The 12,255-nt window shown below is 49.4% G+C and overlaps 1 protein-coding gene across 1 annotated transcript in view; it reads right to left on the bottom strand.

Annotated features, from left to right (window-relative positions):
- Nucleotides 1-11,026: 11,026 nt before the first annotated feature.
- Nucleotides 11,027-12,255, bottom strand: part of LMNB1 (lamin B1) — a 22,698-nt gene continuing 21,469 nt past the window's right edge. Inside the window, exon 10 of the mRNA XM_006764376.2 lies at nt 11,027-11,115. Coding sequence (XP_006764439.1) covers nt 11,074-11,115 — 42 coding nt within the window. The 3' untranslated portion in view covers nt 11,027-11,073. The remainder of the gene's footprint in view (nt 11,116-12,255) is intronic.

The raw sequence follows: 12,255 nt of genomic DNA on the forward strand, positions 1-12,255 counted from the left end.
GTTCTGGCTGGAGCAACCTCTGGAGGCTGCAGAATCGGGGCCTGAACCTCCTGCCTCAGAAGCCTGTGCTAGCAGGGAGAGTGAGAGGGAAGAACCTAACAGGTATCAGTTAATCTGCTTCATTCCAGGTGGGAAGGAATCAGACTCAAGCAAGGTCTGCAAAGATCAAGGGACTTTAAAACATGCGCCCTGTTTGCGGGGGTTCAGGCGGGATTCATTTTGTCTAATGCACTTGGTGAGATTGCAGTGCCGTGGACCATGCCCAAGTGCAAGACCCGGGTCCCCTCTGTGTATCTCTTATGGGTCCCCCGCTATGACGCAAAGTCTTCAGAAACTGGGCACACCTGATGGTCTCTACAGGCCATTTTCCTGCTAAACAGAATCAGGTCCCCTGGAGAAATGTCTGACTCTAGGTCAGGGACAGGAACTGTGTAAGATGCATCTGGAGCACTTTGTCACACCAGGAAGCAAGGAGACCATGTGGCGGTGTCCAGAGGACACAGGACACAACTTACAGAGAATGGGCTCCACCGCCTAAGCCGAACTACACGAGCACCACAAAAAGTAACGACTGCCCTGAACTGTGAGACATCAGCTGGGTTAAAATGCATGAGCTTCTAATGATTCTTTAAAAAAACACAACTCGCCGGTTATCTTTGGAGCCTGCTAAGTAACCAAATCATTCTGATAACTGCTTTAAAAAGAGACTCGTGTGTGCACTGCATCTTGGGGTGTAACTGATGAGGAGAAGTTTTCCCGAGAGGAAGTACACATGTAGAAATAATGTAGAGCCTAAATACTGCAGAATCTAAATGAAATAATCCACCTGCCAAATGATCATTGGAAGATGCTAAGACCACAGTTGATGGGGAACTTAGTAACAGGGGTCAGACCCTCCACACCTAACCCTACAGATCACTCCTAACTCCACAAAAAAGGAGAGAGCTGCCACCACGCGCCTCTGGCTGTGATGCAATAGGAAGTACGCAGAGACGCCCATCAGATATTCTTGCCACAAAACGGAACCGGAACCTGGCCAAGCACTGCTGTCGAGCTGTCACTCCACAGGCACCAGTGGGATAAAGGAATGGTTCGATGACACCAACAGCAGGGCTTCCCTCCGGCAGCACCACTGCCCCTTCCAGCTGGATATCTCAGTCAGGGGACTTCGAACGTAACATGTGGACCTTGTTTGGATCCTGATTCAGAAAAAGCAAATGTGAAAAAATAAAATCACGAGACTATCAGAGAAGTTTGGACAGTGGCCAACTGGCCTCAGAGCATCCAATTAAAAAAAAAACAAACACCAGAACCTGCTGAGACTGGAGGGCGCCTGGGAGGCTGTCACCAGTCAGACAGTCCTACCACGGACATGAGGCAACCAGCCCACTGCCCTCCCGCCCTGGGGAACAGAGCGGCAATGGCCACACCCTCCCCTGGGGCCTGGCTCTGCTTGTCTGCAGCCTGCAGTGCACTTGCACACACTGGCTTTGATCTGGGGGGTAGAGGGGAGGTTTGCACTTCAGTGGTGACAGGAATTATTTCCTCAGCTTGTTCTCAGGGTCCTCTACACATGTCACAAGGTCACATCCAGGAGGCTCTGCGATGGCCCCCGAGCTGCACGTGGGCAGGCAGGTTTGCCCTCGGTGAGACTTCCCCAGCCCGACCACAGAGGTTGAGCACCCTGGCAGGCAGGCAGAGGGGCCACTGTGAGGGCACATCCTGTGTGACCCATCCCAACACGGAACAGGAGGGCGGGCCCAGAGCATAGCAGGTACTTGCCAACCTAAGCACAGAAAAAGGAGAAAGTTTCATGAATCAAACCCCGCTGTGGTCCAAAATGAATTAAAAAACATCTAGACAGAGGACCTAATATAGAAAATCTCTCCTAGAAGAAACTTACCAATTTAAGAAGTTATTCTGAACCAGAAATACACCCCACATGCACACACATATCTGCCGGCATGCACATTTAAAAACCACACACGCACATACACATGCATGTACATGCGTGCACACACACACACAGCCTAAGAATCCTTCCACAGGCCAACACTTGTTTTGTTAATCTCAGTGGATCTCCTAACGACAGCGCCATGCGGCTAAGTCCAGCACCACCCACAGGAGAGGTGCCTGGAACAGGGTACGTGTGGAGGGAGGAGAGCCGACAGCAGCTGTGAGCAGCCGTAGACGCCGGGCGATTCAGGGAAGAAGTGGCCGAATGCCCTGCTGGGTCAGGGGACTCAAGATGAGGAGAGGACACATCTGTCCCCACAACTTCCTGGTGGCTCTTCTGAGAACAGAGGTCACAGCCCCCAGTGGGGCCCGTTGCCATACGATGCAAATCAATGAATGGACAGCACATATGTTCTCTCTCGGCTCCTCCCCTCTCTCCTTGGAACTGAGGAGGCCCTTCAAACAACAACCTTCTGGAATCCTGTCCGTTCCTGGTTCCCCCAGAGACGGTATCAGCGAGCATTGACGTGTTTCCTGTGATAACCACCCCAAGGCAGTCACCTCGGGCCAGCCGTGGCCGACCGGGTCTGCGAGAGAACACACTGCAAGCAGCCTGCTGAGGGTGCCAGGTGCCCTTGGTACCCGCCAAAGGCCTGGTCTCATCGCTGTAACTGGGAGCCCGTGTGCCAAGGTTGACAAACGCACTCCGACCGCCTCCCTTTGCTTCATAATTCAGTGTTTGCCCACCTTCTCTCACTCGCTTTGGGGGAAAGAGCTGCCAAAGACCCAGTTACTTCTTCCAGCCGCCTGTTGGGGAAGGAGGGGGCCCTGGTGGGGCTGCATGTTGCTTTAGTATATCAGTGCCCAGGGACCCGTCAAGCCCCTGCCCAGCTGAAGGCTCAAATTATTATTTATTTCAATGAAAACCTGAAATCAGCCTACAGACACCATGCAGGACAGCGAGACGCTGTGGCCGCAGTTCCAGGATCAAGCTCAGCGAGTCGCGGGCAGCGTGTGCAGAGGAGGCTGCGACCACAGCGTGCAGGCCCGAGCACTGAGACGCTGCGGGAGGAGAGGGATGGCCACTGGCCCGAGCCATGAAATCCTCACAGTGTTTGGGTCTCAGTGGGAAACTCAGAAGTGACTGCCAAGCATGTTCCAGAAACCCTCTCTGTTTCCCGTGTGCACCCTGAGCACGTGGGGCCCCTTGACAGTCCCTGTCATCTTTGGTTTTAAACTACAGGCAAAGGCAGCAATTGGCCAGCCTGTCACAGTGGTGCCCGGTTCACAAAGGCCGCCTTCCCCAGAGAAAGAGCTCCGACCGGGACCTGGCTCCTCCACACGATGTGAGGTGGTTTGGAGCACGTCCGTGCAATAAAGACTCCTTAGGAGAGGGCCAACAATCGTCTAAACTGGCACAATCCCAGGACAGGTTCCCAAGCATCCGATGGGAAATGGCCTCCCTCCTAGAATATTCCATTTTCAAAGGAAAAAAGCAGATCTCGCTGCTCACAAACAGTGTTGCTTCGAGATGTCTCCAAGCGTGCAGGTTGGGAATGGGTTTCTCTTTGGGCAGCTTTGGACGCAGAAACTCCAAGTTTCCAGCTGCATCCAGGTTCCAGCCCAAATCCCATCCCTTACAGCAGGCAGAGGCGAGTCTCAGAGGCGCTCAGGAGGACCCTGAACGCCACTCAGCCGCTGAACTCCCCGGGAGCACTCCCAGCGGCCTGGGCCCTCGAGTTGAGTGCCTTGGAATTTCAGGTCCAGGACATTGGGGGGCGGGAGGATGGAGAGGCACGAGGGAAACAGCCAGCTGCTGGCCATGGTGCCCAGGGCATCACCCACGTGGATTCCTCCTGGAACCTGGTCGCTCTGCCCGCTCCCCATCACCTGTCTCCCCTGCCCCAGGAGCCTGGCCAGAGTTCAGGTGACTAGCCCAGGGCCAGCGCACACTGGCCCTTAGGACCATCTGCTGTGTCCCTTCCTGAACCGGCACAAGGTGTGGGTCCTGGTTTTCAAGAAACTCGAGATAATCCTAACAGGAAGTCAAGGCATGTGAATACAGTGTAATCACGCCTGTCCTGCTTGTGGGGGTCTGTGTAGCTGAGTCCTTCTAAATGAGACATGTCACCTCTGAGACTGCCTCCAACCAGACACCTCTTTCCGGTGCGAGACCAGCGGTGCCTTCAGTTCAGAAGGCGGGGTCTGTGTCAGTGTGGTTGATTGATGCCGCCCTGAGCTGCAGGCTCCACCCCTCGGGCCAGGACAGGTTAGGCTTCCTCCCTCTTTTTACACTTTATCGCCAGGGCCTGGTACACAGAGCGGCCCTTAGGAAGTGCCTCGTAAGTGTTTGTTGAATTGGTATTTACTCATGACATGAGTAAACGTGGCGCTTCCAGTATTCTCAGTAGCTTTCCTTGTTTCACCACTCAACTGGCCGGGAGAAATATTAACTCGGACCAACACCGTTTTCACTTGAGACTCACATCCATGCACGGCCATGGACACCCCCCATTTCGTACTGCAAGTCTCACCTTACCTCCCAATCCCCTAACCAAAACCTTTGAAGTAACCACCAGTTTTAAGTTCCTATGGATTCAGACCTACTATGTTGGTATAATCTTTCCACGTGACCTCACTGAACCCTCCCATCCTCTCCCTGGAACAGGACTGTTCATCTCAAGACACAGATAAGGAAGCTGGGAAGCAGGGAAGCTGGCTTTTTCAGGATCACACCACTGAGTGACGGCAACTCCGTGTCAGTAACTGCTCTGACCTGGGCCTCCACTGACAGAGCAAGTACAGCGGCAAGAACAACGCCGCTCCTCACGCTCTCAGCCTGTCTGTGGAGAAGGCCCATCCAGGCGGGAAAGCACAGATTTGGGACATGGCCCCTGACTACCCTTGGCATGCTTTAAAGAATGCTTACTTCTCCATCATTAACAACAATTTTTTTTTACCTCCTTTCTAATCAGAGCTGAATCACCAGTTCCAATAACTCCTGTTATTCACAGCCCTCCCCCACAGCCCACTAGGATAATGGGGGGGGAGGGGCAGGGTGTTGCACACCCTCTCGGTCATTTTCAACAATTCCCAGATATGTTATGACCATGTTGCTTCACCGAGGCCCAACCTGCTTTCAAGTGCTTGTGGGTCCTCCCCCACCTCAGTTTAGCTGACCTCATGGTGACTACCCCCCACGGGAGACGAGATCAGAACACTTCAGTTCCCCTCACCCCCAGCCCCATGTCAGGGGAAGTGCACCCTGAACCGCAGCCAGCTCCGGGGAGGGCGGCTGCGGCTGCTGTCTGAGCTGTGAGCTGGCAGAGTGCAGTGCGGCGGGAGGAAGTCGGGGAGGGAGCCAGAGCCTGCTGAGGAAGCAGCCTCCCTTGTCTGCTCCCGACCGAGTCTCATCTTCAAGGGCTGAGAGGCACACACCGGCTAATCTGCAGGAAAGCACTTTCTAAACTACACCGTGCAAATAACACTTCTTACATCTGCCATTAATTTGAAGAACATTAGAAAGAACCAATATGTAAAATAGGGATTTCGGGGTTATCTGACAGATGGAATTGCTCCCATTCATCTTGACGATGAACAACACCGCTTCACTTGTGAAGAACGTAAATTATTTTCGGAGCGCTGCCTGGGAGGGTAGAGCAGGCCTAGGATACTGACCTGTCATCAGACTGAGTTCCCAAGAAAACGACTGGTCTCCGATCTTGGTATTCTGGTGCCTTGCTAGGCAGTGCCTGGCAAAACCAAATCCCTGTGAATGGCTGAAGGAACGACTGAGGGAATAAGTGACATAATCTCCGGATTAGGGGAGGGTACGTTACCCACCTGCCAGAGCAGGGTCACACACTTACCCGGTGTGGTTCTGAAAGCCATAAATAAGGTAACGTAACCGCCCTGGGCAGAGAGCCCGGCTCTGTGAAGTCAATGCCTGATCCTCTCCCTTTCGCCCTCCTTCCTCTTTTTGGATATTTGTTGCTTTTCTTTCTTCTTTCATGAGAACGAAGCTGTTCCGTGTGTAAGGAAGAGACAATCTATGGTGCCGTGTGCTCCACAGAGCGAGAGCAGCGCTGGCCCAGAACCCGCCCCAGCCAGGGCTCAGCCGGTTCCCCCAGGGGCATGACACAGCTTCAGGCTCCTACCGGAATGTCTGGGATGGGGTCCCCCCGAGTCAGCCCAAGCATCCCCCTCGGGTGCCCAAACTCTCCCTCCTCCACAAGGACCCCCAGGTTTGTAAGCATAAGCCCTACTTTTCCTGGTGACCCCGAGCCTGCGCTTCTCAGAGTTCAGTCTGGGCTCTTGATTTCGTTCCTGACACACAATGATGAGAACTAAGCAACAGTGAATGTTCTCAGCTCTTGTTATTCCCAAGGTTCAGATTTCCTAACAATAGTTCTCTTATCAGAACAACAACTTACAGAGAAATGATCCAACCAGGCAACTGGGAACATGGATCATAGGAAAATTTGGCCCCAGAAAGTGTTTAGGTTCAGTCCTTTGCTGACACCGTTGGAAGGCAGCGTAACAGAGGGGTGGGGAGCGCTGGGCCGCGATCTCAGGAGGAGAAGGCACCAGATGCTAGGCTCGCAGTCAAAAAGGAGGCTGGTTAGAGGGCGGTGTGTGTGTGAGGGGGGGCTCCCTGGCTTGGATGTAAAGAAGGCAGGGAGAGCCTGGCTGGTGCGGCTCAGCGGTTGAGCGTCGACCAGGAACCAGGAACCAGGAACCAAGATTCTAGGTCAGGGCACACACTGGGGTTGAGGGCTCTTATGCTAATTAGACTAGACGTCCGGTTCCGGCAGCCAGGGGAAGGAAGGCCTACTCTTGAATTTCGTGCATCAGGCCTCTAGTCAATGAATAAAAAATCAATAAAAACATATTTTAGTATATGTACTGCCGAAGCGAGCACAATAGAAACATATTTTAAAAGAATGCAGGGAGAAAGAGAAGGAAAAGGGGGAACAGGTGACCTGGGGCGCACCGTTTGGGACACGAGATAATGAACAAGATCACTCGTGGCCACTGAGCTAGAAAGCCAGCTCGTGCCGGAGGTCAGACCTGCTCAGCACGGTGAGGCTTCTCGGGTGTGGTCGCACGGTGGACACGTTAGCACCTGTGGCTAAACTGAAGACACAGGACACGGGACTGTCCCGTTTTAAATCAAAGAAATCAACACCAATATCTGAGAAAATGGCATGCCAAACACAGATAAATCTTCACGATCCACAGACCGGGTCCCTGGGAAGTAATACGCAGCCAAAGGAAGTCTGAAAACCACCGAAATGGGACACGAGCTGCACTTCTCTGAGGGCAAACTGGGCTGGCACGGAACCGAGGACTCCCGTTCAGAGGAAGCACTTGTGTAATAAATCTGGGCGAGTATGTTTTATTGTTATAAAGTAATTAAGGTCCTGAACAGGCTGTCTCCTTACATTGAAAGGTGCATTTTGTCTCTGGAGAAATGTCAGCAGAAAACAGGATTTACTGTGCTGTTAAAAGTGAGGGAAAACACATTATTGGGGACGGGAGGGGTAGGAGTAGGAAGTGAGTGATTTCACACACTGGGCCTGATGCATGTCTCCGGGGCAAACGGGCGCCAGTCCATCTCCTGTTATTCCCTGCCCTCACTCTGACCCTCCAAACAGCCAAGGAGCACCCACTCCCAGAATTGTTCCCGATTAATTCTTCCCACTCAACACTGTTCATATGCAGCTCCCTCTCCAACAACTTGAAATACGACATCTGTGAGTTTTGCCTAAATATTTTTCCTCATTCCCATCAATTTGGCCCCGAATGTCCCTTTAGTAAGGCAGGCAAATGGCAGAAACACAGAATCCGAAATACTGCCTCCTTTGGTGCCTCTTTTGTTTTATTGGGGGCGGAGGGGGCGGGGAGAGAAAAAGTCAGTCCCCATTTCAGAATCCTGGGTTTTGCCAAGTAGATGTCACATTTACCAGAACCTTATTTCAGGGGTTCAAGTTTGAACCTTAATATCCTCCTCTGACGGTACCTCCCAGAATTCTTATCCAAGGTGCCACTGCTTCATGCAATAAGACCAAAGAGAGAAGATCTGCATTTTGTTTAGAAGCCGACGATCCGGAAGCCTGGATACTTAAAGATTCTCTTTAACTTCTTATTTTGTTTCTAAGGTGTATTTTGGCCAGGAAAAGAAGAGGCATTCAAATAAATTCCTTTGTAGATTTAAGATATGATGAAAGGGATGGTGGGTAACAGAGAAACCAAGAGGAACTGACTTAGGGTAATCACATCTCTTACAAATAAATATACCCATATATGCAAATAAATGTGTACACACATGCATTTATGTATGATGACAGACTAAACTGACAAGGAAAACCCTTCCCTCCTTCCACTATTCACCTGGTAAAATGTACATTTCTGTTGTAATACAGAGCCCAGCTTAAGAGAACGAGACGTGTCCATAAAGGAACAAAGAACTGAACTCACAGTCTGAAATGTAAGCGTTAGGGGCTGGGAGTAGGGACAGGAACGTGGCCTTGCGTGCGGGCGCAGGAGACCACCTAGAGCGGGGCTGCTGCACCCGCAGGGCAGACCTCCAGGTGTGCAGGGGCACGCGGCCTTCCCTGTGAAGAACAGAGAACACCCAGGCAGTGTGTCACAGTGGGTTTCACTATCACAAGGTGAGAAAACAACAGGAAAGGCCGAACCACTGCCATCACTGGGGAGCTGGCCTGGAAACCCACCCACACCCCGGGGCACAGAAGCAACCCTTCTGCAGACGAGGTCACACGGCTACACACCCCACCAGGGAGCAAACCACCGTGGGAGGCGGGGCCGTCAGTAGACGCAGCTAACAGGAAAATTAGCATCTTAAGAACTCAGGAGTCCTAGCTGGTTTGGCTCAGCGGATAGAGCGTTGGCCTGCAGACTCAAGGGTCCCAGGTTCCATTCTGGTCTAGCACATGCCTGGGTTTGTGGGCTCGATCCCCAGTAGGGGGCGTGCAGGAGGCAGTGGATCAATGATTCTCTCTCATCATTGATGTTTCTCTATCTCTCTCCCTCTCCCTTCCTCTTTGAAATAAGTTTAAAAAAGAATAGGCAAGTTTTGAAAAAGAATCAAAGGAGACTTCAGAAATGAAAAGTATAGTCAATGAAATTAGAAACTCAATAGGCAAACAGATTACAGAGCTCAGAACAGAATCTGTGCGAGGACCCAAGGCAGTTACTGAGAATGCAGCACAGAGAAACCTAAACCATATGAAAGAGGATGGGCTCAATAGCAGTTGAAGAGAAATCCCGGAGGGAAGAACAGTGAATGGAGATGAAGTAATAGTCAACAACATAAGAACATCCAATTTTTTTTATTTTATTTTTTTTTAGTGAAGAAAAGCGAGAGCTAAGCAAAGAGGAATAAAAATAAATCTGAGTAAAAACTGGTGAAACAACAATAATCGGAAACAAAACGCAAAAATGGGGTGGGGAGTCATGCTTGTGATAAAATAGCTCACTAACCCAGCGATGCTGTGTTTGCTCTTAACTCCGTTGACAGGGAGACACATGTAACACACACAGGCAGCGCGTTCTGACCCGCAGTGTTCTGTGGGGAGAGCCGCGGTGCCGCTCGCTTTCAGAGATGTCCTTTTAGTCTCATCTGTCCATCTGAATCGTCTCAACAATCTACTGCCCACACATCCAAGGGCCCAAAACAGAGTCCTGGATTTTTTACTCGAAATTTCACTGGTCTTTACTACTCTTTGGTATCACAGCTGCCAATTTTTCTTAATTCTTCACTAATGAAAGTGTCATAATTTTTCTAAAACCTAATTTACCAACAATCAAGTACCTAGAGCAAATTCTGATGACAAGAACCCCATCTTGTGGCAAAATTTTTCACAGGCAAGCCTGGCCCCACACCACGTTGCCATTCTCACTGTGAAGATAAATCTGTGTGAGAAGTTATCGTTTTATCTGCTTCACCGATGGAATTTCTAACCCAGCATTTATCTGAGTCTGTGAGGGCACCAGAGGGTGCAGTCAATCTGCAGAGCACAGTGATTCTGGGACCCTGAGTTATTTTCAAGTGAAAGCTGGCAGTCTGTGTGCAGCTTACCGCAGGAATATTTTAAGAGAAAAGCAAACACTGACTCTGGCTTAGCTCCTGAAATGTTATCATCTGTTAGGTATGGTTCAGATATTCCACATTCAACAAGATGAACTCACTTAGCTAAAGCAATCACACGACAAAATGTCCCCAAACCCGTAACGAACGACACTCCAATTACCATGATACCTGACAAAGGTACCCCCGCCACAGCACACGCCTACCTGTATTTCATATCACTCATACCCTACCCCCTAAACGGTGGCTTTTAAGCAATATCTTTGTGCCATTTTAAAAGGCAGTAAAACTAGGTTCTAAAAGTATAATCTCCATCTTTTTTCCTTTACCTCTTCCTTCCTCTCTCTTAAATCAATTTAAAATAAAATAAAATAAAAATAAATGTCTTCCTCAATGACTTCTCCCACTGTCCGACCTATGTTCCCATTTAAGTCTTATTGTGAAATAAGCTAAAAAGCATAAAACACTGAGCACAAGTTAAAAAAGACAGTAGATTAATATTAAAACAGCCTTTTATTTGTTAATGTCACATAAGAAATTTAAGCAAGTTACACTATCTTAAAAAAACACAGCTAATGCATTTTAAGAGAAACCCTCCCTCCCTCCCCTAATCAAGAGCAGATTGCTAATCTAGATGGAGCAATCTTCAAATTATGCCCAAACACACAGTGGTTTAATGACCCTCCCTCCCCTTCTCTTCTCATAAGAACTTAAAAAAAACAAAACACATACAAAAAAATGTCAAAAAATTTGAGGGACCCTTTCCAAACAGTACAGTGAGTTCAGTGTCAATAATTCATATCTTGCAACAAAGTGTATGGATATGATTTCTTTTACAAAACTTTCAGTGTCAAAAAAGGAAATTAAGGCCATCATTTCGCAGCTTAAAAATTCACATAAAGGAAATATAAAAATATTCTGTGCTTCTGAGAAGGCTCTGCACTGTATGTAGGTAAGGATTACCGTCCTTCTTCACTTTGAGGAAGACAGTCGACTTGAGAAGTTCACATAATTGCACAGCTTCTATTGGTTGCTCGAGGGGCTCCCTGATGAGGAAAAGAGAAAGAGAAATTCGTGCTAAGAAAGGGGATCACAGTGTTTTAACGAGAGATGCTACAAATCCGTATCTTCAAGTGGACCCTCATCATTTCTCACTTACCCTTTTTCATCCACCCCTTAAGGAATTCTTCCCCAGAAAACTCTGACAAATTCCAGCACAGTGATTCTCAACTCCGGTTACACTGAGGAGCTTAAAGAAAATAAATTCTGATCTAGGTCCCTCGATCAATTAAATAGAGAATCTATTTATATAAAATGTAAAAGTTCCTAAGTGATTCTAATATGCAACTAAAGCTGAAAAACCTCTGTCCACTAACTTCCTTTTATAACGTAGGAAAGAGGTTGATGGACTCCATTCTGAACGCCCACATCAGAGGACAACACGCCGGCTGGCTCCTCAACATCCCCGTCCCAAAGCATTTGCACTGGGTTCATCCTCAAATGTGAAAATCAGAGAAAAACTTCCCGTCAGCCTGCAAGGCCACTGGAGTCGTTCACCACTGTGAAGTCCAACTAGCTGATCTGTCCTTCCATCTCCCGTCTTCTGAACCTTGATATTATTTTCTCTGATCACAAAAGCTAAACACCTCACACATCTTTAACTTCTGTGTTCCTTCTCTCACCCTCAAGTTCAGCCGCTGAGCTGAATGAATCTGCACTTTAATAGTTCCTCAGGGCCCTGGCCGGGTAGCTCGGTTGGTTAGAGCGTCATCCCAATACACCACGGTCAGGGCACAAACAACAATCAACCACTGAATGGAATGCATAAGTAAGTGGAACAAATAAATGTTTCTCTCTCGCGCTCTCTCTCTCTCTCCCCCCTACCCCCTACCCTCTTCCCCTCTCTCTCTAAATGAATTTAAAAAAAAAAAAAAAAGGAGGAACAGTCCCTCTGTACCTCTGCAATCTCCCTTGTAGAGTCAATGCCTCTGACATTGTTTCAGTTTCCCGGCTGCTTCAAAATGTGCGGCCACTACTTGCCTGGGTGCTCTACCACCTTCAACCTCGCCTCTCTCTCACGCACGCCCTGCAATACAACTGGACGCACAGATACACCTCGTGGGTGAGTCTCGGCATGCCCCCTGGTGAACTAAAGATCACCACAAACTCCTGCCGCGCCTCCCCAG

Source organism: Myotis davidii, unplaced genomic scaffold (genome assembly GCF_000327345.1).
Source record: "Myotis davidii unplaced genomic scaffold, ASM32734v1 scaffold159, whole genome shotgun sequence".
NCBI classification, from domain to species: domain Eukaryota; kingdom Metazoa; phylum Chordata; class Mammalia; order Chiroptera; family Vespertilionidae; genus Myotis; species Myotis davidii.